Genomic DNA, 27,183 nt, shown 5'->3' with positions numbered 1-27,183 from the left:
TCATGGAGAGGAGGGGGTTCAGGGGCCCAGCATTTCTGGCCCTACAGAAGGGGACTTCTACCCCCTTGAACCCAGTCTTAGACCCTCCCCGCTGTTCTTCTGTCCCAGAAACCATCCCAGTGCTTGCGCCCTGCTTACTGGCTCCCTGAGGTTCCCTAGAGCGGCCTGATCGCTGCTAATGGTTGACTGCTGGCTTACTAGATCTGGGCCCCGGCCTCCCCTGGCCCCGAGTCCTTGCCAGGGCCACCTCCTAGGGCTCAGGCATATCCACCTGCCTGTCCTTTCTCCTTTTTCCAGCAGAGCACAAAGGTCTATCTTCTCCCCTGACCCCCACCCTGACTCAAGAGTGCTCATCAGATTACCCATCAAAGAGGGAATCCCGACCTGAGGATTGCTTTGGGACAAGTGCTTGGGAATATACCCGGTCTGGTACACAAGGTTTCGGCAAAGCAACTTAGATCTTCAGATCAGCTTGCTGAAAGAACAGCCGGTTAGTAAATCGTCAAGCCCTGCCCACCCCTCACCCCCAGAGACAACAATAAACAGCCACTAAATGTCTTCAGCATTAAACATTTCTCAGCAAAGGCGCGACAGTCAATTTTGACACTGTTGTGAAAAAATACAGCCTAGTTTCTGTTCAGATGCACCAAATTTACTGCTCAGGTTCTCATTAACTCCTGTCAAGGAAGAAGCAGATAGACAAAATAAATTATGAAAAAATTACTTTTTTAATGTACAAAAAGACTTATTTACAAGTTGAGCGTGTCATCTCAATTCATAGCATGTAGAAAAAGCTAAATATTTTGGAGATATAAATTTGGCTTGCTGATTCACCTACAGTATTTTCAGGGATGATGCCTTCTGTACAGTCTATACACAGGCTGGGAAGGGCTAGCAAAATCTTAGCTCAGGGAGCGAGTGAACACCGTCACTGAGCCCAGACCCTTGGAGGGGTCCCAGGGATGTTATCTGGCATTGGCTTGGTTTATGGACCCTAACAAAACATCCGATGTGCTGGAATGTGGACTGTCCAAGTAAGGTTTTGGTCCTGCCCCGGTTGAGGCAAGGGTCACAGGATCAGGCTCATAGTGGTGCGGCTGGTTTCAGCAAGGTTGCCACTAATTCAACATGGGAATGGTGTGCGGTGTGTGTATGTGTGTGGTGTGGACGAGGCATCAAGTTACCCTCCAGTACGTTCAGGAACGATGTCTTCTGATGCCAGCTCCAAATGCCATTTCCAGGTGGGGCTGGGTTGCACTGAACAGGAAAACTCAGTGATGGTCCCTCAGGGTCCCAAGAATCAACCCTGTCATCCTCCCACCCCCACCAAAAACACCATGCAGGTCATCGTACTTTGCAAAACGAGCAGGAGGATGGAGGGAAGGAAATCTAGAAGATCCAGGGACCGCACACTGTGCCTCGGCACAGACCACTGGGCTGCAGGTGAGCGGACAACACAGCTTGGGAGCCTGGGCAGAGGCTGCTGTCAAGTCCTGGGCTTTTCCGTGGTAAGGTGGGTGGACAGTGCATTGGAGAAACAGGATTGGGTAAACATACGACTTCCTTTTTTTATGAGGGAGCTTCAGGGTGGCCTGAGGCTGGGCCCCTGGCGTTCTCCCTCTTTCTCGAGGCCACATGCCAGGCTTTGGCTCACCTGGGTCCATCCTTAACCCAAAGCAGCTCCAGCAGCCCCGAGGTATTTAGAAGTAAGTGTTCTTTCCAGGAAGGGATACATTCGACATGCATGAACACTGCAAACATGGTGTGGAGAAGCCGGGACAGCTCCTGGGCTTGCCCCAAGGACTACAATTTTTCTTTCTCCTCTCTGGAAATCCTTCCATACTTCATTCATTTGTATGCACTTGGACAGTCTGCCAGTCACAAACCTGGATTTGGGGGGTGGGGCAGACGTGCCCGCTCTACCAAACCTGGAATCAGGATGTACTTCCAAATCCAGGTAAAGATATTTTTTTCTTCCTCTGCAGCACGGGGGATGTTAGAGGCCTCAAGAAGTAAGCTTCATAGAATTCTTCTGCATCGCCCGTATGAGAGTGAGAAGCTTATCTTCCTGGATCCGAATATCCAGTATGGCTTTCAGATTCAAACCCAAATGTGGTTCCCTCTACCCTCTTCCCTCATGTACTTGGAAAGCCCTCAGCCAATGGAATCCCTCATTAGCCAAATGACAGAGGAAAAGACGCCAGAACAATTTGGTCCCATAAACACCAAAGGCTGGGAAGCACTGTGCCAACGAGTTTTTCATTTCTACCTTGCCTTTCTCATTGAGACTTTTCGCAGTGTTCCGAAAAATAACCCCAAAGAAAATCAGACAGGATACACACAAACCTGCCCTTAAAGCCACTGTGGTCTGAACCGGCCATTGGCAATACTCCCTCAGACCTATTTAATACTCTTTTTGGAAAAAGACAAAATCGACAAGAGCCCCACGCTCTGGGAAGTAATGGCTCCTCCCAGTCTGCTGAGCGCCCAGGGCTGGGACCTTAGGTCATCATGTTCAGGAATTTGCTCTCCTCGGCCAGGCTGGTGAGCATGGAGCTCATGTCCCCAACAGCCATGTTGCTGATGCCCGTGGGGATGGAAGGGAGAGTCAGGGAGTTCCGGGGGGTGGTGAGGCAGGAGGAGTTCTGGGAGAGGCTGTGGAGGAGGCTGGGACTCAGGGCGCCTGAAAGCAGGCTTGAGTGATCGCCATCATCCATGATGGCATCAAAATCAATCTGGGGCGCCTCCAGGAGCTGGGAGTCCACTGTGCTGGACACCTGGTTGACCCCTGGTGAGGGCAAGGGCTGGGGCTGGATGCTGTCTGGGCAAGCCTGTGGCTGCGGTGGCTGGGGCCGCACAACCTGGCAGCCCACATGGTTCTCCAGGCCTCCGTTCTGTTCGTACATGTGGATCTGGCCATAGTAATAGAGCATGCTGTGATCCTGGGTCCCGGTCACGTCCTGTGGGGCTGGCTGAGGAGGCCGGGACACCACGTTGCCCATCGCTCCTTTGGGCACATCGACCATCTCCTGGTTGGCTGACACAGTGGCCATGGCATGGCTGGTGGCCCTGGCATAGGCCAGCTGCAGCCCAGCCCGCACCCCACGGTGGCAGCCGGCAGGGCTGGGCTCAGCGGGTGGCCGGGGTTGCACTAGGCCAAAGCTGGATCCGGCCACCCCGACAGCACCCTGTTGGGGCTCCATGAAGCCGGGTTGCTGGGAAGGCAGAAGGTGGGAGCCCTGGCGGTAGCCCTCCTGGCTCATGGGAGTTGCCAGGTGATGGCTTTGCTGTGGGTAGCTCTGGGTTGAGTGAAGGGGTGGCATCCCGGTCAGGTTGGAATTGGTGATTCCAAGTTCCCTGCGGTTGCTGCCCATCATGGCAGCTTCGGGAGCAACTTCCATATGCTGGGGGAGCCCCAGGTGGACTGGCTTGGCCACCGTGTTGCTGCAGGATGGGGGGTATGGGTTCAGGGCCCCACCCATGGTACTGGGGCTCAGCTGGGGGTGGGCTTGGCCATAGTTGGTGTGGGGGCTCCCGGTGGTGGTCATATTGGGACACGGACCACCTGTCCCTGGCTGCCGCATATAATTTATCCGAGGCACAGAGGGGCTGCCCCCGCAGGCCTGGAAGTGTGTCTGTGCACTGTCCAGGGGCCCCGGGCTCAGGGGCAGACCTTGAGGACCATAGCCTGTGTACTGGCCGAAGGCTGGCTTCTGCTGCACCACAGCCAGGTTGCCCTGCGGGAAGGGAGAAGGCTTCCCCTGGCTGGCCAGCGTATCCACGGTGCCGGAGCTCACCTCATTCCACTGCACAGGCATGCTGTTTTTGTTCAGGCTGGAGGGGGCCCCGTAGCCCAGCTGGCAGCCTCCCAGCCCCGGGACGGAGGGGCCCACGTTGGAGTCGGCGGCCACCATCCTGCGCGTGCCATGCAGCCCCGGGCTGGGCAGTTTGGGGTTCTCGGAGAAGCAGGTGCTTTCGGGGGGGTAGGCCTGCGGGGGGCTGTCGTCCAGGGCCCCACCGGCGTGTGCCTTGATGTACTGCACCACGTCGTCGGGCAGCACAAGGTCGTCCTCGGGCAGCACGAGGCCCATGTCGGGCCCTGCGCTGTCCGCGCCCGCAACTAAGGCCTCCATAGTCACGTGCTCGCTGATGCTGGGCGGACGGGGCGAGTAGGCGCTGCGGCCCAGGCCGCCATCGGCGTTCATGGGGCCTGACAGGCGGAGGCTTCGCCGGTCGGCGCAGGGCGGCAGCGGGGCCGGGTTCACATCATGCGCGCTGTGGAAGCGCTGCACCCTCGGCGCGGCCAGGGTGTCGGGCCGTCTCACTGGGTCGCTGGCCCGCCGCGCCCCGCCGCCTGGCGCCTCGTGGGGGAAGGCGGGCGCGGGCCCCGCGTGGCCGTGGGCGGGCCCATCGCTGCCCCGCCGAGGCCCCAGCGGGCGCGGGCAGGGGGCGGGTGGCGCCAGCCTGGTCCGCAGGCTCGCGCGCTCCAGGCCTGGCAGCGGGGTTGGGGGCGGCCCACCGGTGGCGGCTGCATACTTGGCCCGCAGGCTGTACTGCTGCGCCGGAGTGAGGCTGAGCGGCCCCGCGCCCCCGCCGCCCCCGACGCCGCTGCACTGGCTGGCCTCGCTCGATCGCCGCGACGCGTCGGTGGAGATCGGGTCGTAGGAGTCGGCCGAGCTGGCGTTGTGGGGGCGGCCGGCGCCTAGGGGCGACGCCTCGCTGGAGCGGCGGCTGGAGAAGTAGGGAGAGATGCCGGAGGAGCGGCGGCTCACGGTGTAGGCGGAGCTGACTGTGCTGGTGGAGCTGTCGCGGCGCTCCTGCAGGTGGCTCAGCATGGTCACCTCGCTCGCGGACAGCTCCGACAAACGTGGGTTGGGCAGCAGCCCGGCTGGCCCGCCGCCGCTGAGGTTTTCCAGGATGGAGCCTGCGGGAAAGGAGAGGGGTCAGCAACCCGGGCCAGGGCGCGGGTGCTCTGCCGGCTTTGACCCAGCTCAGCCTGTGGCCGCTGGAGCCCTGTACACCCCCAGTCCCTGGATGGGGGCCACCCCGGAAAAGGGTGACCTTGGGGGAGGCAGCAGTCTACAGCCCAGGCGATTTCTGTATGAGGCCAGGAGTTGAAGGCCATTTGCCTGCAGTTCCTGCAACAGTTGGGGCAACAAAGCCTCCCTTCAAGAGACACCTGGGTGGTGCGTCTCAGTGTCCACCACACTGGCTGTGGGTCCAGCTAACTGTCTGGCACAGAGTCGCCTTGGTTCCTGAAGCCTGGCCAGCACCTCTTGAAACTGACTTTATGCAGAAGTCCCTGTGCTTCCCTAGCTGACGTGCTGTCTCTCTCCTCTGCCCAGCCCCAGCCCGAGCTCTGTCCTCGCTCCCTGGCTCCTTCCCCGGTCCAGTGTGCTTCTCACAGCATGGCCTTCTAAACACAGGGGCTGGGATTATAGTGCTCTCCTCCCTAGGGCCTTGGCCATAGTGCCCAGAGCAGGGATTATAGTGCTCTCCTCCCTAGGGCCTTGGCCACAGTGCCCAGAGCAGAAGCACAGTAGAGCTGGAAGAGTACAGGCTTTGGAGCCACTCGGGCCTGCCCTTGAGCTGAATGGGGCACTCTCCCCTCTCCAAGCCTCACTTTTTTTCATCTGTGCAATGGGCTGGTGAGATCTATTCTATTGTGGGCATCCAGTGAGATGGACATGGCGCTCGATCAGGTGAATCTACCGGGTGCTTGGCCCAGACCCTGTCCCGCCCCTGCCCACACACCCGGGCCCCCTCTTACCACTTCCTGGGAGGGGAGGCAGCTTGGTGTTCCGGGTGTGTGGAGCCGGCCCAGCCCAGGAGCAGGAATCCTTGAGCGACTTGAGCTTCTCCTTCTTGAGCTGCTCGAACCGGTGCATGGCCGTCATATGTTTGCGCAGCTGCAAGCCACCAGCAGAGGGAGCGGCCAGGGCTGAGGCATCGGCCCCCGGGGGCGTGTCATCCAGAGCTGTCAGGTCTCCCAGGCTCCCGGGCCCTGTCCCTGGCATCTCCACGCCGCTGTCATTGTTGGGGGCACTGCCCAGGGGAGAGGGCTCACTGCTGCAGGATGACTGGGCCCCGGGGCTGGACTGACACAGCTACGGGGTGAGGGGTGTGAGAAGACACAGACTCAGAGAATGCGAGAATCCCCCTGGCCCTTGCCCCTGTGTGTACACACGCTGTGCCCTTGCACACCTGGGAAGGAGGCCGCCATGCAGAGAGCTTTTGAGCATCACTGTCTGTCTGCAGCAGGTGGCCCAGCCACCTCACTTCTCTGAACCTCAGCTCCCCCAACTAGAAGAGGCACCTGAGCTGTCTCTGGAACAGGGTCAGTGGCTGTATGGAAAGCTTCTGGTAGGCAGAAGGCACCTGAGAGGTGGAAGGCGCCACATTTTCCTGCCTCCCACTCCTTGGTTGTCTGGGCCAGCAGCTGGGCCAGAGCTCTGCATGCTGAGCTTTCAGTATGTGGGGACACTTGGGGTCTGCCCCACAGAGGCAGCCACGGCTGCGTGAAGTTGACATCCAAGAGGGTGCTCAGTGTTCCCAAAAACAGGGACGTGCTGTGTGATGGAACAAGGAGCTGTGGGGGCCTGTTGACCTGGTGCCTTCTCAACAGGCCAGAGGCAGGTTATTGGAAAGGGCCAGGAAGACCAGGGAGTGTGGACCTGCTGGACACAAGCCCTTGACTGACGGGCCACTCTGAACCAACCCCCACTCTGGTCCATGCAGAGGGGGGCTCATGTGTACAATGCAGGACTCCACACAACCTGGGCTGCCTCCACTGGGACCTGGGCTCTAAGCCCAGCTGAGGCTCACTTCAGATGTAGCACCTGTGGGCTCATTCCCAGGCCAGATGCTCCCAAATTCCAGAATTTTCGGTGACAGTGCTCCCTTCTGCCCATGGCAAGACCTGCATTTCTCAGGTTGGCACTCAAGACCCTCCATTGGCTGGTCCTTTCCTCCTCTGTGCCCTGAACTTGCGCCTCCTCTCAGCCCTGTCTCTCGGGGAGGTTCCGTCCCCATGGTTCGCTCCTGTAGCTGCCAGCCTGATTCCTGCCTCCAGCCTTTATCTGTCCTGGGGGTTCTACCTGCAGTGCCTGATGCCCACCGACCCAAACCCATCTTACTAGACTCCTGAGGGGCCTGGACTGCCCTATCAGCCTGCGCCCAAGCCGCAGGCTGGGACCAATACCCCAGCCCGCCCTCAGCACGCCAGCCCGCCCACACCGCGGCCGGGCTTCCCTGCTCACCTCAGTACCGTCTATCCTTAGGGGAGGTACAGTCGAGAGAAAGAGGTGGAAACAAAGAACAGATGGTTAGAACAAAAGGAGTGGAGGCCACAGGGGCAAGGACACAGAGACAGGACAGAGGGAAGGGGACCAACTGTAGCTCTTGGGTGCTGGTTGGAAAGGCAAATCCCAGGAACCACCCACAGACTGACCATGTGGGACCAGGCATCCCTGTGGCCCACGGCCCTGCCTAGAACTACGGGACCTGGCACAAGACAGGTTCTATAAGAGGCCCAAGGTCGTGAAGGGAGGAAAGTTGAGCTGGAGAGAGGAGGATGTTGTCGTGCGCTTAGAGGAGGGGATCCCGAGACAGAGCCCACAGCTGCAGTTGGGGCTCTGGGCCCTCGTGCTGCTGGGCTTGATCTCCTGGGGGCGGGAGGCATGCACTGGGGCCTGCACTGCCCTGCTCTGCTTACCCCGGAGCTCTCGGTCTTGATGGCTTTGATGTGTAGGCAGTCCTCCACGGCCTGGCTGGTGCTGCTGGCCTCAGCACTCTCCTCAGAGCCCCGGCCACCGGGCTCAGCACTGGCCTCATTGTCCCCATTCTCCTTGAGCAGGGGGGCACGGAGGTGCACATCGTTGCGCTGCTTCTTGGTGACGTGAGCGTCTGGGCCATGTACCGTTTTCACGTGCTTCCGGAGAGAGCTGGGGTCCGTGTATCGCTTGGTACAGCCTGGGATCTTGCAGATATAGGGTTTCTGGGAAGAGAAGCAGACATGTGTTATGAGACTCTGAGTGAGAGCACTCCCCATTCTCCTGGAGCGATGCCACGTCCTTTGGCTGGTATAGTCAGAAGGTGCTGGATGGAGCCAGGCCAGCTCCAGGTCTGCAGGAGCTCAGCCCCATGAGTCTGATCTGCCATCTTTGTATGTGGGTAAGTGCATAGCTGAGGAAGCCCTCATCACAAGCTGGGGACACAGATCAGAGACCAGGGAGGGGGTCGGGGACACGGGGTTTGGTGTGATTGCAAAGCCGCCTCCCTGTGGATCAAGGCACTTGAATTTTCTATTATTTTATTATACTATTATACTATAGAAAGTAGTATAAAAATAGAAAATTATACTATTTTCTATTAGATAGGGTTAACACCCCGATCTCTCTCAAGAAAAACAGGTTCATAGAGGCAAAGAAACTGGCTCAAAGTCACTCAGGAATGGGATGAAAACCCAGGGTTTCTGAACCTCAGTCCTGAGTACACACATACGCACACACACGCAGCCCACATCTACATGTAGACACACTCCCTAGTACCCTTCCACACACATTCACACATACACACATGTCCATGCATACACACCATACATACACACGCACATACACATGTACATGTGCACAAGTGCACAAACACGCACACGTGTCCTACAAATACACATCCACACAGACCCACATAATACATACACACGTACATCCACATCCACACAAACATCCACACACATACATAAACACACCCCTTTCCAAGGCTAGCTCTTGTCTGTAGAGACCCTGGGGGCCTTAGATTCCTTAGGGAATGCCTCTGATTTCTTACAAGCATTGGAGGAAATCCTCTTGGGATCCAAAACGTATCTAAGGTTTTAGAAATGTTCCTTCCTGAGTCTACCTGAGCAAAAGCAGTTGAGTGTCTTGGCCTGGACTGGGAGGCCGGTACAGTGAACTTCTCACCCTGGGTTCTGTCAGTCCTGCCAGGGCGTCTGGCTACCTGGGAGGGAGACAAAGGCTGCTCTGTGGCTTATCAGTGAGGGGCTGACAGCTACGATAGGTCAGACAGCAGCAGCAGCTGTAGCACGTCATTGCCAGCTGCTCAGGGTGGAGGGGCAGGGCCCTGCCGATCCGTCCTGAACTCAGACTGTGGAGGGGGCTAGGGGCATCAGGCACCTAGCTACTTAACAGCCTACTAGAAGCCACGGGGTGGTACAATTACATACGCGTCAGAGGGGCCCCACGTGCACACACTGTGCACACCCTGGCGGGGTACCTCGTTGGAGTGGGTGCGGTTCTGGTGCTTGGCGCGGTCGGAGGCATTGGAGAAGGCCTTGTTGCAACCCTCGTGCTCGCACACGTACGGTTTCTCCCCAGTGTGGGAACGCAGGTGTGTCTTCAGATTCTCCAGGCGAGAGTAGGCCTTTGAGCATCCCTCGAACTGGGAAGAGGTGGTTTCGGTTAGTGAGGGTGCCCCAGACCCAACGCAGGGATCCCGACCTCAGGGGCTGGTCTGCTGCCTCCTCCCCAGATCCATCCCTCCACACTCCACTTGTGCGCCCAGGATTTTAACAATATCCACCCTGCTTTCTGATGATAAAATGACACAAGACTACTCTAGAACATTTGGGAAAGACAGAAAAGTGCAAAAAGAGAAATGAAAACCATTGGCTGCCAGGAATAGCCACTGCCGACATCCAGGTAAGTCTCTCTCTGGGGACTTGACAGTTCATCCTGAATGTTCAAATCACAAGTGGGAACATATCACGTATTTTGTTACATATTCTGTTTGTTAAAGTCAACGGCACATGCTAAGAATCTTCCCGTATCATTAAAAACTCTTTGAAAATACTATTTTTAACTGTTTCCAGTGCCACTGCCTGATTAGAATGGTTGTGTTAAAAGGCACTGAAAATAAAATCCAGAGGCCCCTGGATTTCAGTCAGTTAAGTGTCTGACTCTTGATCTCAGCTCAGGTCTTGATCTGAGGATCTTGAGTTCAAGCCCTATGTTGGGCTCCACGTTGGACTTGGAGCCTATTAAGATAAAATAAAATCCAGTGTGCTCCAAATCCTTGAGTGAGTTGGCCACCCTCACCTTTGTTCTGGCCATGCTGGACCCCTTTCAGTTCCTTGACCCCACTAAGTTCTTCTCAGTGTGGGGCCTTTGCACACACCACCCCTGGCTACCGGGGTCCTGGCCTGGTTCACTCCCTCTGAATATCTTCTGGTATTTCCTCTAGAAGAATTTCTCTGATCTTCTTAATCATAAGACTACCCTTTTTCTCTTTATATTCCCTACCGCAATTTATAATCTTTGTCATTTTGTTATCTGGCCTTCCCATTAGGATGCCAGCTCCAAGAGAAGAGGTATCTTCTAGATCTTGTTCATTTTAGTTCCTAGTAGTTAATATCTGGTGAAAAAAATTTTTTTTGGCACTCAAGAAGCGTTTTTGGAAAGGAAGGAAAGAAGGAGGGAGGGAGCAAGAGAGAGTGGCAGAGAGGGAGGAAGGAAGGGAGAATGGATTATTGTAGGAGGTTCTGAACCTATTTCCAAGATAGTGCAATAACATCTAATGTTCCTATGAAAACTGCCCTTCGAATGACACATAAACCCTATTAGGAACTGGGTTATTATGTGTCTTCACATCTTCCCCTTTATTTCTGACCAGTGATTGGGTATATTTGGTATATTGATCTGTTTCTACAATACACAGTTTGTACCACAGGGCTAAGGTTTGCTAGCACTCAGAATGTTACAAAAATAACTTGCTGCAAAGGACCCAGAAGAGCCAAAAATAATCTTGCAAAAGGAGGACAAATCTGGAGGACTGACACTTCCCCAATTCAAAATTTACTACAAAACTATAGTAATCAAGACTGTGGGTGGTGCTATAAGGACAGACATAGAGATCAACAGACCAGAAGTGAGTGTTTAGAAATAAACTCATATATATGAGGGTCCAGTGATTTTTGAGAAGGGCATTAAGGCCATTCAATGGGGAAAAGAACAGTCTCTTCAACAAATTGGATCAGGACACCTGGACAGCCACATGCAAAAAGAATGAAGCTGGACCCCTACCTCACACCATATACCCAAATGGACTCAAAATGGATTCAAGACCTAAATGGTAGAGCTACCCTATAAAACTATATATTTATATTTATTTATATATTTATAATATATATACTTATACATAAATATATATTTATGTAAATAAGACTATATATTTATAAACTGTAAAAGACTATATATTTATATATTTATAAACTGTAAAACTCACATAAGAAAACATAGGGATATATTTTTGTGACCTTGGATTAGGCAATGGCTTCTTAGATACGGCACCAAAAGCACAAAGAATTAAAAAACTGGATTTCATCAAAATTAAAAACTTTGGTGCTTCAAAGGAAACCATCAAGAAAATGAAAAGAAAATCCACAGAAATGGGAGAAAATACTGGAAAGTCATATATTTGACAAGGGTTTAGAACTACTACAACCCAACAATAGAAACAAATAACTCAATTTAAAAATGGGTGAAATATTTGAGTACACATATCTCTAAAAATGGTACACAAATGATCAATAGGCATATGAAAAGATGCTCAACATCACAGTCATTAGGGAATCACTAATCAAAATCATAATGAAATGCCACTTCACATCCCCTAAGATGAGTGTAATCAAAAGCAAGTGTTAGGAAGGATGTGGAGAAATCAGAACCCTCAGATAGTGCTAATGGGAATATAAAATGGTGCAGCCTTTTTGGGAAGCAGTCTGGCTGGTCCTCCAAAAGTTGAACACAGAGTTACCATATGCCCCAGCAATTCTACTCTAGGTACATACACAAGAGGATTGAAAACTCGTGTACTAATGTTCACAGCAGCTTTTTTTATAATAGCCAACAAGTGAAAACAATGCAAATATCCATCAACTGGATAAATGGGTAAAAATACTAGGATTTTTGTGTACAATGAACTGTTGTTTAGTCATAAACAGAAACGATGTATTGATACATGCTACGGTAGAGATGAACCTTGAAAACTCTCTGAGTGAACAAAGCCAAACACAAATGCTGCCCATTGTGTGATTTTGTTTTAATGAATTGTCTGGAACAGAGCAATTCATAGAGATGGGGCAGCAGATTAGTGGTTGTTAGGGAGTAGGGGGAAAGAGGACAGGGAGTGACTGCAAATAGGTCTGGGTTTTCTTTTGGGGGTGATGACAATGTTCTGAAATTAGCTAGCAGTGATGGTTGCACAACTTAGTGAACATACAGAAAATCACTGACTTGTACATTTTTTAAAGGGTGAATTTATGGCACGAGAGTTTTATCTCAATTAAAAAAATAACACTTGCCAACAAAGGTGGCATATTTTGTTGAATCCCCATCACTACCAATTTTAAGACAGCCTGAATTCAGAGATATTAAAATGAGAGCAAAATGTCTATCTCAGAATTATAAGGTAATTCATGGAGAATTCCCAGAGGCTTTAGCAGCATCAGGGCAGGGCATCACTGGACTAGTGGTCCTTTTAAAGAGGGACAAGTCATGTGTGCTAAAAAAAGGTCTCGCTAATCATAGTCACCAATTATGTTGAAACCACAAGGGAAAATGTCTAGAAGATTTTATTTTTGTGTCCATTTAAAAAAAAAAAATTCAGGGCAACTGGGTGGCTCTGTTGCTTAAGAGTCTGCCTTTGCTCAGGTATGATCCTGGGTCCTGGGATCGAGTCCTGTTTTGGCTCCCTGCTCCTCAGGGAGTCTGCTTCTCCTTCTCCCTCTGTCTCCCCCCACCCCGCCTCCAACCCTGCTCTTATCCTCTCTTTCTCTCAAATAAAGAAAATCTTCAAAAAAATTAAAAGAAAAAAAAAGAAAAATAATTTAAAAATTTAACCAAAGGGATGTTGCTTCAGCAACTCGTCAGTAAACTTTTCTCTGTGCAGGGCTGAACTGCAGGGGTATAGTCCCGCCACGGGGTTCATGGCCACACAGTCACAACTACAGAGCCACCAGCACCTCCCCACTGCAATTACCAAGATGCACCCATTCCTGGAATCTATCAGAGGTCTGGGAGAGAAAGGTGACCAGCCTCAAGAACTCCCCAAGGTCGGAACTCTCAGGGCAGGAGCACACAGGACAACACGTTGTGGGGCCCAGATGGTGCCGTGGCCAGCCATGCCTAACACAGCCCTCATCAGCCCCAGGCGCTCGGCTGTCCTCTGTGGAGACCACAATGCTGTCCTCCGTGGAGACCGAGGGGGTGGAGGGGAAGGGCTGCACCTGAAGCGTCGAGACACCGCGTGGCAGGGCACTGGAAGCTCCACTCACCGTACACTTGTGGGGCTTCTCGCCCGTGTGTCTGCGCATGTGCACGACGAGCATGTACTGCGCCTTGAAGGGCTTCTGCTCCCGGGTGCAGGCCTGCCAGCGGCACACAAACTCCTTCTTCTCGCCGTGGATGTGCTCGTTGTTGATGTGCTGCCGGGAAAGGTGACGGTGAGCCTGGCCTCCCGCCCCTGCAGACCCCACCTCCTCTGTGCAGACACAACGCCCACTGCCTGACAAGACCACTGCCTGGGTGCCGGGCCCCCACCTCTTCATCAGCTCTCATTAGCTGCCCCTAACTGCAGATCTACTGTGTGCTATTCGTCTCAGCTAAATTTCCCAATTAGTCAGTGGTCAGAGTGGCCATCTGTGATGGGCAAGGGCATCCCGCTCACCCCAGGCTGGGCTCCAGGCTCTGGTCAGGATGGTGATGCTCCTGGGCTGCAAACAGTAGGCACTAATGAACTGCAGTGAGGCAGACATGCCCACAGTTAGTGCATGCGAAGCTTCTCCCAACCTTGCCCCTATTGTCCCAGTAATTCCTGAAGTTTTGTTTTTGTTTTTTTAATCATAATGGAAACATAAAGGGATCCTCATCTCTACTTCTGAGAGTAGCCTCTGAGAGGCTGGTTCTGGCACTTTTCACCAAGACCCAGATCTTTTGTGGTCTGGACAGGGCCCCGGCAAGAAAGGGTAGTGCCCTGATGCTGGGCTCTGGGCACGGTGCGAGGCTGCCCCTGACACACAATGGCCCAAGATGGTACAGCAGGTCAGCCAAAGACTGCATGACTGATCTTGAGGCATGGCCTTGGGCTTCCCCGGGCAGGTGGGGCCATAGGGGGGAAGCTGTGAAGTGCAAGGTCAAGAAGCTCTTCCTGGAGGTGGGGTCCATAGACGCATCTCAGGTAGCACTGCCGTGGCCCAGGAATGCAGACTAGCTTTTCTCCTTTCCCCAGCCCTACACCTACACCTTCCAGCTTCTGCCTCGGGTTCATCACATGTGTGCCACCTCCATTAGTTTCTCCCGTGATGTGGGACAAGGGGCCAAATTTCCCTTTCTGTCACAGGAAACATTGCAAGCTGCCCTAGGTAGACCCTTTGGATTAGTCACTTGCTTTGATGATTTAACTGAAGGCTGCCATACTCTTGGAGCAGGGGTATTACTACCTCTGAGCTTAGGATGTGTGGGTATGTGTGGGGCCTCCAGACTTTTAGTCCTTAGGTTTTGAGGTTGCTTATTTATCTAGGGGAGTGAAAAAAGGTGGTATTGGTCATTCACGCAGTGAACTGAAAAAGTATGCTGAACCTCCTGTGCTTCCTCTCCCTCTAGGGCATCTCCCTAAAGGCCACCAGGGAGCCTCCCTTTGCCCCATCCATGTCCCATCCTTCCCCTTTCATCTCCCTCTTTGTTCAAGGTCCTGCGCTATCTGTGTGTGGATCAGACTGGGCTTGCTTCCCCCTAGGGGGATGGGAGGGTTGGGATACTCTGGTCTTGGTGGCCTGCTCTCTCTCTAGCCCCACCGCCTCTCTTCTTGGCACATCTTCCTGCTTTCACCGCCCTCCACCTGCCACCCCCTCCAATGCAGTACTATTCACCACTTGTGGCTTCGAGCCCTTGAGATGTGGATGGTCCCAACTGGGATGGGCTATTTCTAAGATGGACAATTAAAAAAAAAAAGTATGTAAAATACCCCAATAATTGTTTTATATTGATTACACGTCAAAATGATCATCTTTCAGATATATTGGGTGAAATACAATCTATTTTTTAAATGAATTTCACCTGTTTCCTTTGACCATTTTTAAAACGTGCTCCCAGGTTAATGTCAAGTTACACATGTGGCGGGCCTTTGTGGCTGGTGGCATCCTTCTACTGGACGGTGCTGCTGTCGATCTTTGCAAGCCGCGGGGCTGTTCGGGAGAGCCGGACCCAGAAAGACAGCAAGCTGCCAGGTCCACGCGCCCTGAGAAACTGGCCCCGGCTGTTGTGCATATAAATGTCAGCATTGGAGCGAGTAAAATCTACAGCGCTTTGAACTTCCAGGGAAATCTTATCATATTAGCCTCACTTTCCATTTTTAAAGCCTTTCAAATGATAAAAATGCTTCCTGACAATGCCTTTCATTTTTTTCTTATTGGTTTACTTAGCAACAAATTGTTAATAATCGACTGGGGGCTCCCGCTCGCCTGTGTGCCTGCCACCATCCATCTTCCCCGGAAGCAGAGAGAAAGACACAGCTGGGCCGAGGGGCTGGCTCTCTTCTCGTAGGGGCCTTCTTTTTCCGGGGCCAGGCAGAGGTGCTCCCCTACACCTGCAGGGATGGTCCTGGGCACAGGCGGAAGCCTGCAGCTAAAGCTTCCTGCCCCTGATGCCTTTATTGGAGGTGTTCCCTCCCGGCTCTTGGCAGCCCCGTTCGCTCATCACCAGGCACACCTCTCGTGTCTGTGTCTCCACCTCTGCCTGGCCCCCTCCCAGCCCCGCATGTGCTGTCCTCTCTCCTTTCATCTAATCTGATCCATACTACAACTCGCAGCCCCAGTTGGCCCCTCCTCCCTCTTGGACTCATTCACCCGAAGACGTGATGCAGGTTGAAGAATTATGCTCAAGTTCCAGGAGGGGTTAGAGCAGCCCTGCTTCTCAGTGCTATGTCAACTCCAATGCGTTCACTGTGAAATTCTGGCCTCCTACATGAGAATCGTTGGGGGGCAGGGGATCCCCAAAGCAAAAGAAACCTCCAGCATTTGAGAGCAACTTTCATGACAGGAGGGAGTGGGTGGTGTCCTAAATGCCGAGTGCACGGGGCTGGGGAGAAGCAAGCTTCCCTGTGGTGGCTTATGGATGGGAACAGTGTGTGTATCTACCCTACCCAAAGATCGAGCTGCTGGTTTGGTGTGGGGCTCATGTTTACGGACTCTCAGTACCCAAGAATTGTGTGTATCTATGTGTGTGTGCGCGTGTGCAGGGCAGGGTGGGGGTTGGCTGGAAGGGTTATTCTTCAAGTCAATTGCTCTTCAATTTCATCTTCTGCATGGAGAAGAGAGACACTCAGGCTGGTACAGGAAACAAGGAGGAGGAAGTGGGAGGGAAACATCACGTGTGAAAAGCCAACTGCTACGTGCTTACGTGGGTATCCCATCTAACTTCACACCCTTATGGGGGTAGACTTCACCTGCCATTACAGGAGAAAAAAACAGGCTCGTGAGGCTTAAGTGGTTTGGAACCACTCAGCTGACTGTGATGTAGCCAGCTTCCAAGCCTCTGCTCTCCCCGCTGTGGGTTACCCACCCCTCCAACTGCCATCTCATGAATGCTGCTGTAGAGAAATTCAGAGTGGGGACCAAGGGACATGACACAAAAAGAGCACCCAGGTCCCATGGCCTCTCTGGTGTCCTGCCCTGGCAGTATCTAGGAATTTTTAAGCAGTCTCTTCCTGATACGGTATTGATACCCCATCTGCACTCGTAGATAGTCGGTCTCTGGGAATGGTCTCCCAGAGGAAGTTACTAATTCCTTCCTCCATGGGAGGAACTATGTCCTGGTTCCAGAGTCAGGCTTGTTATGATCTCACTGATGCTGGCTGATTTAACTGGTCTTAATTCTCTCTTTGCACTGGCTGCTAGGAAGCTCAAAAAAAAAAAAAAAGATATTTATGCAAATAACACTCCAGAGCATTTAGTTTTTAAAAAATACATTCTACTCCAGGCTTCATCTTCTTGTTCCTTTCTCCTGAATTTTCTCATTTGCTTGTTTTTGTTTTTAATCTCTTTTATGATGTCTGTATTTGTATGTGCACTTTTAGAAACAGGTGGGACTCAGATAAATAATTACACCTCCCCCTTGCAAAAGCTGTGGCCCAGGCATCTCCTGGAGCCATCTCCTCCAGCCCCTTCTCTCCAGCAGGGGGCCCGGAAGCTCTGGCTGCCGCAGCAGGCTGTGCGGCTCGAGGCTTACATGCACCAGCTGTTCCTGCGTGTCGTACTCCTTGGTGCAGTCCTCCCAGTGGCAGTTGGTCTCATAGATGATCACCTCGGCCTCCTGCTTGCAGTCATCCCTGTCCAGGTCTTCCTTGAGGTCAGCCAGCTGCTCCTGGGGGAGGAGCAGAGCACACCCATGGTGAGCCGTGTTCAGCCACCTGCCCCCGATGAAAGGTCACCACGGGCCCCAGGCAGTCTGTGGTGAGGGCCACACACATGCTTGCATGCACACGCACACACACGCAAGCACACATGCCCATATATGCACTCAGCCTACTTCCGCCGCCGCCTCCCTCCTTCCTCTTATCTGCACAGCTGTCTCGGGGCCTCTCCTTCCTCTCTCCTGCTGGCTTATCATCACCAAACTGTCCCATCACATCCTGGGTCAACTGACTTGGCAAGGAGAACAGGAGAAAAGAGGGAAGGGTCTTTTCCTTCTTTGGTTTGGTTTCCTCCGGGGGAGCTGAGGTGGGCCCCATGGGATCAGGGTGGGGGTGTTTTTATTTAGAGTGTGTACGAGGTCGGGTCCAGCGTGGAGGCAAGAGAACCAGCTGGCGTGCAGACAACTGACTCTCACGTGACCCCCTCCTCCCAGGGACTCACAGCTCGCCTTGGTTCAGGCTCAGGGTAGAGTGAGCGAACTATGGCAAATTCTTCCCCCGCCCCTCTTCCCTGCCACAGCCCCAAGACGTGTGGGTGTCTGTATTCGTGCATTGCAGCCAGGAAAACGGGTTCAGGGAGAGGTCACCTTGCTCTCCGTAGAGCACAAAGTGACTTCGTGACAGCCTAGGTCTGCACTCAAGTCTTCCCATCAGGATGGGGCCCATGGGTGCCCCGTTCAAGGTGGCAAAGGAAAGCCCCCCCCCAACTCCTCCACCCAAGATAGGCCTTCACCCGATCACAGGTGCCCGGCATTCCTTTCAAAGAGCACAAAGCATGTCACACCTCGAAGAGCCAGAGACAGAGACTCTGTCCCACAGGGAGCCCCACCCCAGGAGATGCTGAGCTGGTCAGGGGCAGCCTCTTAGCAGGGGACACGGAGGGGGGGGACTGCGGGTGGGGAGAGAAGGGGAGCCCAGACGTGCCAGGCTGGGACGAAGGCCCAGTGAGGACCTGCACGGATGTCGAGGACTCCCCGGTATTCTGTGGGCTCCCTAGGCAGGCTCAGAGCAAAGCTAGGCAAACAAGTAGTTGTTAGAATGAGCTGCGTTCCATTTCACACTATCTATAAAACTGCTGGAATAGTCTGTCTTTCAGAAAAGCCCCTGGGGAAAACATTTAGAGCTAAGACTAAGGGGGACAACTCTCCCCAGTCAGGAGCCCCAGCCCCAACCCGCTCCAGAGACCACGCAGTGGAGGCTGCTGCTCACCCCTTAGCCTCATTACTACTGCTGAGCCCACTTCATGGCTCCCTGGGCTGGCTGCAGACCCAGGCCCCTGACCGACCTACTGCCCACTGGAGCTGCAAAGGGCTCCTCTCAGAGGAGTTTCTGGTTGCTTCTCAGAGTGCTTTTCAATGAATGTACTTGCCTTGAAAAGGCAAATGATGACATGTGGTTTCCTAAGTCCATGGGCGGGCATGGGGTCCACGTTATAAGGAAGGTGCAGGAGCACCCCTGCCTGGGACTTGTGGCTCTGGGGGGTTCTGCGGGGCTGTGGCCTCCTACACCCGCTCTACATGGTCAGAAAAACCGCAAACAGACTTCTTATCTCATGAGCTGCATGTCCTGCTCGTCTCCAAGAAGACTCTTGAACAAGCTGCGAGATGGACCTGTGAGCGCAAGGTGGCCCAGGGGCCGCGGGTGTACTCAGGCTTCTAGAGGGAGCCGGCATCACCCTTGCCCACAGTTTGGAGGGCTTAAGCAGAGTGGGGACTCCTTATGCAGCATTGCCTGCCACGGGGAAACATGCCCATCCACCTTGCAAATGAGCCAGGTCACTGAATCAGGACACTGAGCGACACGGTGACAACCTCGGGTGATACACGGCTTTCCTTCCACTGCCGCATCCGAGGGGCCAGGCCAGGCAGGAAGGACGGCTTTGTGCCACCCTTCTGGGCAAGAGGGGTGGGGCAGGGGCTCCCAGGGGCTCAGCGCCTGTCCTCGCTGCTTCGGCGTGTCTGTCTCCCCTGGAGATGGGCCGTCCTCATCAATTTCACCGGCCCCCGATGACGGCCGACCTCGTGGAAACCATGCATCAAGCCGAGATGCCTCAGCGTCAGCGAGGGGAGAAGAATTTGTCACCAGCTCCTCTGTTTGCCTGACAATAACAGGACCCCATATTTCATAAAAATTAAGTGCCCAGAGCGTGCCCGATGGTTTACAGGTTTGATAAAAGATGGTCTGGCAGATGTAGGGGAGATGGGGACGGAGGTCCCCTGCATCCTTGGTGTCAAAGCTGGTGATTGTGGAGTAACAGATGGAGACCAGGCCACGGCAAGAGGCCTGGGGAGGGGTGCGAGGCTCACCGTGGGCTCAGCACTCATGCCAAGCCCTTCCCCTGACAGGCCTTTGCTCCAAGAACGGCCTGTGTCGGCCTGCTGTCTCAGAATGTCCAAAGAAGGAGTGGGCTATCCCAAGGGACCTGCACAGAGATTTCAGCCCCACAACAGACCAGTCTTGGGCTCCAGGTGGCTGCCCTCCTCACCTTCCTGCCAAGAAACATCCTCCCTCCCTTCCTTCCTTCCTCACCGTGCTACTCACATGTGCATTGAGTCATTAGAAAATATTATTTCGGGGCACCTGGGTGGCTCGTCGATCAGGTCATGATCTCAGGGTTGTGAGATCGAGCCCCGCGCTGAGCTCCGTGCTCAGCCTGCCCCTATCTCCCACATGTACATGTGTTCTCCCCTCAAATAAATAAACAAAATCTTAAAAAAGAAAGAAAATATAATGTCATAGGGACTTAGTACCAGTCCCTGTGTAAACCCTGATGGCTTGGCGCCAAATCAGACACTTCTCCCGGGGGGCCACCCTCTCCCAAGCTTTACAGGGCAGTGCAGGCGACAGGCAAGATGGCCTAGAAGCTACGCTGGGCTCGGGGCAGAAGCGAGTCCTGTTCTCCAGGAGGGTCAGGACAAGGTGTAGTGGCAGTGAGGGGGAGGGGATAGGGGAGTGACGTTCCAGGGAGAGGGAGAGGTAGGACAGGGGCCCAGCTAGCGAGTGTGCCCGGGGCTTGTGTGAGGGGCTGGGAGGAGATGGCCGCAGCCCCAGACATCCATCCCCCCCATCCATTCTTCCGTGTGACACATGTTTGATGAGCATGTGATATGCAGGCTGCCAGGGACCCAGCTCTGGCCCTTCCTGAGCTCACAGTGTATCCACCTTCTCTGGTTCACTCATTCACGCAGACAGTGGTCCATTCATCCATTCGCCACCGGGGCTGAGGTCCCGGGTCGCCTGACCCCACGGGAGGGCAGCCAGGACAACCAGCCGGTTACCTGCGTCAGGGTCAGTGGGGAGGCTGGCCGCAGGCCCTCGGCCTCTGTCTTGACCTTGCTGCGCTTATGAATGACGATGGGGTTGACCGTGCTGCTCACAGCCGACTCGCTGCTCGGCTTGTTCTGAGGGAGGAGTGCAGGAAAGCCCGTCACACAGGAGCCCCCAACGAGGACACCCCAACTTCTGTTTGGGCTTTACCTCTGGGATCCTCCCCACATGGACTGGGCCAACACTGGTGTTGGAGGATTCAGAAGCTGGCTCCCCATTTGGTGGTTTGGCCAGGAGCACAGCTGGGGAGAGCCCAGAGCTCGGCCTTCCAACCCCCCACTTCCATGGGAATGGAAAAGAGACTCTCTCTCTGGGAGATGCTGGGCATGCAGATCACCCCTGTTCCAACAGTCTCAACCGTTCAGCCCTCTGAAGCATGAGAGCAGGGGAAGCTCGGGGGCTGGGGAGAACAGGGCTGGGTCAGCCCAGGGAGCAAGAAAGAAGGGTCTAATTCCTCAGGAGAAGGGGGCTAGATAGAGCAACCAGGGTGGGTGGTGACAAGAGCTACCAGCTTCTGTCTGGGGGCAGGTGCTACGCGGCCACCTAGAGCCCTGGGGTAGAGATGGAGGGCGTCTTGGAAAAGGGGTTCTTCTTGCCTTCCTCCCAGAACGTGGTCACGTCTGTGCTGTGGCCTGCCAGGTGGCTGGCCTGGGCAGTTGCTCCACCTCAAGAACTGTCATCGTGAGTGCTAACCGGAACTGGGTCCACACGGGGCTCTGGGCCCACAGGCTCACGTAGGCTCATGAGGTGCCAGTTATGTGGCAGGCCCTGCTCGGCACGTTCGTCAGCCCAGGCTGGAAGAGCTTTCGGCGGATCAGGGTCCAAAACACAGTGGGGCTGATCCCAAAGCCTATGCCTCTCCATTCTCCAACACTGTCTCTATAATTCCATTTCCTCGTCTGCAAAATGGGGCTTCTCCCCACCAAATACTACCTACTGTGTGTCAGGAACCATACCAGCATGCCCCGCCCCATCAAAGGCTTGCAGGAAAGGGCAAATAAGATGGTTTTTTGTAAACTTAAGCTCAAAGACTAAAATGTACAGAGTACTCTCCCTGCCAGGCTCTGACTCCTAGCCTTTCTCTGACTATACATTAAGTTGATTAGACCGGTGACTGCAGAACTTACTGACCGAGTACTTGCCAAGGAAAAGGGAGGGTGTTAGGAGCTTGCGCAGGTCTCCTGACCCCGTGTTCAGTCCTTTGGATCCCATGGCCTCTGCCCAGCAGACATCCCACCAGCCAGACCTGTGCCCATAGCCCTTCCACCAGCTCCCAGGGTGTGAGAGGGCAACCACCATCCCTCATAGGGTCCCAGGAGCCTGGCGGCCCACCCTGTGCCCCCTATACCCATCTACCTGGGTGGCATTGCTCAGACAGTTGCTGCTGCTGCTGAGCTGGGTGGGCGTGGTGTTGATAGAGGTGAGGGGCATGGGCTGCTGGGCCAGGAAGGTGGGCGAGGGCTGGATCAAGGGTGGAGTGTGTCCGAAGGCAGATCCCAGGCCCCTCTGCTGACTCAGGATCTGCTGGTAGGCCACTGGGTTGATGGGATGGGGAAAAGTAAAAGCAGGGCTGCAAAGAAGAGCAGACAAATCAGGGCCTGGGCAGGGAGTGTGGCTCGTCTCACTGCCAGCACAGCTCTACCTTGCTCAAGAGCCAGCAGTGGCTCCCCATTGCCTGCCATCTCAGACCTCCCCTTCTGCACTCACCCTGGGCCCTGCCCCATGATGCAGGCTTCACTCCAGCAGGCTGGCCCCTGGAGGGGCCAGGCTCCATCTCCTCCCTGCATCCCGGCCTTTCCCTGCTCTGACACCTGGGATACACTCCTGCATCATCATCGGGGACTCTCCGAACACCATTGGGCCGCTGAGGTTCGTCCTGATGCCCCCTTGTCCAGGAAAGGTGCCCTGGGCCTCTGGTTCACATGGTCCCCTCTCTCCTTTCACTTCTACTGCACTTCTAGACCCTCCCTGTCATCTGCCTAGGGGCCATTCACTCCAGAACAGGAGACTAAGGGATAATGGTGACCTCCAGCCCTAAGCCATACATGACGGGTGGCTTGTGGCTTCCTCCTTGCTTTCTCCTTCATTGCTTACTCCGGGGGTGGGAGAGAGGAGCCAGCTGCCACGGTGAGAAGATGCTCAAACAGCATTAGGGAAAGGACATCAGTACGAGAAATAAGGCTCCTGCCAATGGCCATGTGAATGAGCCTCCTTGACATGAGTTCAGTCAAAGTGGTAGGGTCTGAGTCCTAAAACAGCCTTGGCTGCATGGTGGGGGTGGGGGTGGGGACCCAAGGGTGAATGGTGTCCCAGAGGTTTTGGTGTGCCGTGCTGTGACCATGGTGGGAGGCCTGCTGCCAGCCCAGAGACCTGGCGGGAGCCGAAACAGTGTCACACCTTGCGGGGTCCCCAGTGCTGGCCAACAGCCGTGGTTTCCCCATGATACCTACTGAGATACTGAGGAAGTCACCTTTGGTTCCATGATGGAATCTTCCATGCTAGGCCCAGGAAACGTCACTTTTCACACTAGAAAGTGCGTTTGGGGGCCGAATGAGCATATGGACTCAGGCTCAAACATCTGGCGCATTTCAACATCCTCATTAGTGGTTCTGAATTCTTGAACCGGTTCAAGGGCGCTTATTCATAAATGCAAGGAGTCCTGTCTTTCTCCTGGGGGATGAAGGCGTGGCCTTCCCAGCCTGGCCCCGCCCATGCCGGCCCCGCCCATGCACCCCCCACCCCGCCTCCCAGTTCTCAGTCACGCTGGCCCTGGGGCCCACCTGAGGGTGCCTGCCGACAGGTGCCCGTAGGAGCCGCTGGCTGCAGAGCTGCTCCGGGAGTTGTTGATGTAGGCCACCAGCGAGTTGGGGGAGGTCCGGATCATCCGCTGCAGGTCCAGGCTGGCATCGGAGAGCGGGGAGATGGACAGCGCCCGCTTGCGGCTCAGGCGCGGCGTCACCCGCGGGCTGGAGAAACGCGACACTGTGGGGACAGCCAACCCCAGGTGTCACCCGCTTGTACATGGACGGAATGGGGGGGGGCGACTGGGAAGTGGGGGACGACAGGAAGAGCCTTTGAGGACCCCTAATGAGAACCTACGGGGCTCCTGGGCAAGGGACCAAGCCTGTCTCCAACTGTTTGCTTCTCTGCAGGATGGGACTGATCCGCATGCGGTGTGGGGAGGTTGGGAGAAGCCCAGGTCAGGGCTTGGGTGACAGAATGCCCTCGCTGGACATAAATTAACGCCTTTACTCCCAGTTTTGCGGAGAACAGGATTGGGTTCAGTGTCGAACAGCTTGGTGGCCTCTTGCGAAGCAAACCCACCCGTGAAACTAGCACCAGGTCAAGAAACGACATGGCTGGCGCCCTTCCTGACCCACCCCGAGGGCAGCCCCAATCCTGGCTTCTGCAGTCACCTGAGGCTTCCGGAACCTGTCACCTTTAATACTCGGGATGCACAGGCACTCCCATTCCCTGCAAAGGCTCTCACCCTTCACCCCTCAAGAACTGCGGGAAGGGAGGACAGGCTGCCCCTGACTGGCTCCCTTTACCCTGGGGTCACACTGTCCTGCCATGGCTCTGGACTGTGCCTGTGTACAGTCCTTGACCCCAGTCAAAGTTCTGGGTCTTTCCTCTGGACAAACAGTGGCCTAGAAATGGTCTGACCGCATAACAGGGCGACTCCCACGTGCCAGTTTCTGCTCTGTCCAGACCCTCCCTAGGCCCTGGTTTCTTCTCTGTGAGAGGGTCTCCTCGTTCGGACCTCCAGGGCTGTGGTGAGGACGAGAGTAGGCGATGGATGTGAGCACCTTTCTGTGCCCCCTTTGGGCTGGAGGTGTTGCTCGTATGCAGCTCTAGTGGCTGCCAGGGCTTGGTTGGTCCTGGGCTTGCGATGCCCACCTTCTTCCTTTCTGTTTGCTCAGAACAGCTTGGACCCCACAGGTCCCCCTCCTCCAGGAAGGTGGCAGGTTACCCTGGCTGCAGAGTTGGTGTGTCAGTGCCTTGTACCCACAGCTGTGGGGGCACCGAGGGCAGGGCTGATGGCCTGTGGATCTCTGAGCCCTCATCCCCAGTGCCGGGCAGCCCCCGAGAAGGCTCGGCATATTCAGCCTCTGAGTGCAGAGAGCCCTAGCCTGGGCACCTCATGCCCGGTGCTCCCCTAGCCCCTTGCCGTTGGCTGGCAAACTCAGGAAGCCCCTTTCCTCCTGGGCCACTGGAGAAACACCCTCCAAGGCTGTGCAAAGAACAGATGAGGCCCCAGAATCGGTCTGAAAGGCAGCTCCAGGTCGCTATGGGTATCCTGCAGGGCTGAGCTCAGTGGCCACCCACCACCACACAGCAATGGAGCAGGAACCAGGGAACCCAGGAGTTGGCCTGATGCTCCCCATCCTCACCTCCTTCACGACTGGGCCTGCCCCCAAAGCTGCCCACAGGTCCCTCTTCTCCCACTCTCCCTTGGCTCCCTCTAGCCCACCACTAACCCTGGTCATCATGGAGCTCTTAGCTAATTGCTGTGTGATGGTACATTCCTCCCTGCAGCTTGAGAGCTCTTTAATGTATAAATCAAATCCTGTCCTTGTGCCCCCCTGCCCCCATTTCTCCAGAGCTCCCCAGTGCTATTAAGAAAAAGGCCCAAATCCTTAGGGTGGCTTCTTGCCCTGTGGGTGCCCCCTGCCTACCTCTCCAGCTTCATCTTGCCCATGCCCCAGGCTCTGCTCCCACCACCTTCCAGCCCTGCCCCCACCCACGCCCCACACCTCAGGTCACCTGCTTTCCTGCACAGGGCTTTTGCACATGCATATTCCTCTGCCCAAAGTGCTCCACCCTCTTCTCTGTGCTCAGATCTCAGTGGATTACCGCTTTCCCTGGGAAAGCATCCTGACATCCTCTGGTTGGGAAGCGTTCCCCATACCACCGTCCCTGGCCCTCCCACACCATCAATCCAAACAGGTGTTCCTGTCAGCAAGCCTGCATCTGCTGCTGTGATTTTCTGATTGCTTCTGGCTCTCCTACCTTCACAAAGGAGAGACTTGGGTCCCTTCCCCTTCAGGGCTATGAGCACGCACAGACAGCAGGCTCGGCGGTGAGCCCAAGTGTGAGGTGGTGAGCCCAAGTGTGAGGTGGTGACGGCTGAGCCGCCGGCACAGGCACGCTGCGGTGAGGGAGCGCAGACTCACAGCCACAGAGAGTCAATATTTCCAGACCGCCTGGAAGGCGCTAGATACTGTTCTAAGCACTCAAATGTATTAACTTGTTTAATCTCTGATGAAAGTGCCCTAGAAAGATGGGGCTGTTTTTACTTTCATTTTGCGAATGACAAAACAAGAGGCTTTCTCGAGGCTGCACAGCCAGGGAAAGTACAGAAATGGACTGGAGGTCAGGCCGTTGGCTGCCAGACCGACCACTCAGCACACCACCTCTGCCCAGGATGGGGAGGAGAGGCATTTTGTGGGGAAGGGTGTCCTGGAGGGGTTGGGGCTGGGCTGGACACACACACATGCACACACCCCATGTGGGGATACACAGTGGCGTTAGCCGCCACTCAGAGTCCAACAGTTAGCATTTGCCTTGGAGCCCATGACACAGCCTCCCGAGCCTCTCTTTGCCCATTTGTACAATGGGGGCAATGCAGCTTGGCCCCCTGGATTACTGTGAGGACACCTGGAGAGCACAGGAGTGCCTAAAACCCAGCGGAGGTTTTCTAAAATGAAATGCGAGTTGATTTTCTAAAATGAAACTGCAAGTTCATGTAGCTTCTTCAGGGGCTAGGAGGGAGTTTCAAGGGGCAGGGTGAATCTAACGTTAATGTTGCAGTAAGGGACAGCACGTCTGGAAAACACAACTGGGCCACAGGGCAGCATGCCTGTCGTCCCTAAAGCACTCACTCATCGGCCCATTCACTAGGGCTCCGTTAGGCTTCTTTGTTCTTATTTCCTGAGTTCACTCCTTGTCAGTCCTCACTTGGAAGGAGAATCAAAGATGCAAAAGTAAAATCTTCCCAAAGATTCCTATTACTTACGGACCGAGCGGCAAACGGAGAAATATGAGGTGGGAGGGAAGATCTAACACCATATAAAGGAAGAAATACACTCGTCTGTGTGATACATTTTTTTAAAAAAAGATTTTGTTGCTAATATTTGGATTCCCACCCTCTCCCGCGCCCCTAACAAGAGGAAACAGGCCAAATCTGACAGTGATATTCATCTCTGTTATTCCCACCCCTCAAGGGAAATATGTTTATTAATGCACCTCTTCCCTTGATAAATTACTAAATAGAAAGAAAATCCTGGCACTCATTTCCTGTGGCTTCTCCGGTGATTTATGACCGGGGACTGGCAGAGCCGCGACGTCCATTCATCTGTGGGTGAGTCTGTGCTGATTTCTGTCAGCCGCCGG

At 54.5% G+C, this 27,183-nt stretch overlaps 1 protein-coding gene across 2 annotated transcripts in view; it reads right to left on the bottom strand.

Moving 5' to 3' along the window:
* Window positions 1–630: 630 nt before the first annotated feature.
* GLI2 (GLI family zinc finger 2) overlaps window positions 631–27,183 on the bottom strand; it is a 243,073-nt gene continuing 216,520 nt past the window's right edge. For both annotated transcript variants that reach the window (XM_032353899.1, XM_032353900.1), the window contains 9 exons: window positions 23,568–23,769; window positions 22,144–22,357; window positions 20,739–20,861; window positions 17,277–17,411; window positions 13,328–13,477; window positions 9,271–9,435; window positions 7,715–7,996; window positions 5,771–6,107; window positions 631–4,924 (listed from right to left, as the gene is read on the bottom strand). In XM_032353899.1, coding sequence (XP_032209790.1) covers window positions 2,502–4,924; window positions 5,771–6,107; window positions 7,715–7,996; window positions 9,271–9,435; window positions 13,328–13,477; window positions 17,277–17,411; window positions 20,739–20,861; window positions 22,144–22,357; window positions 23,568–23,769 — 4,031 coding nt within the window. In that variant the 3' untranslated portion in view covers window positions 631–2,501. The remainder of the gene's footprint in view (window positions 4,925–5,770; window positions 6,108–7,714; window positions 7,997–9,270; window positions 9,436–13,327; window positions 13,478–17,276; window positions 17,412–20,738; window positions 20,862–22,143; window positions 22,358–23,567; window positions 23,770–27,183) is intronic.

The sequence above is a fragment of the Mustela erminea genome, chromosome 8 (assembly GCF_009829155.1).
Source record: "Mustela erminea isolate mMusErm1 chromosome 8, mMusErm1.Pri, whole genome shotgun sequence".
NCBI lineage: Eukaryota > Metazoa > Chordata > Mammalia > Carnivora > Mustelidae > Mustela > Mustela erminea.
Note: the sequence above shows the minus strand (reverse complement) of the source record. Positions and strands in the feature narration are given on the sequence as shown.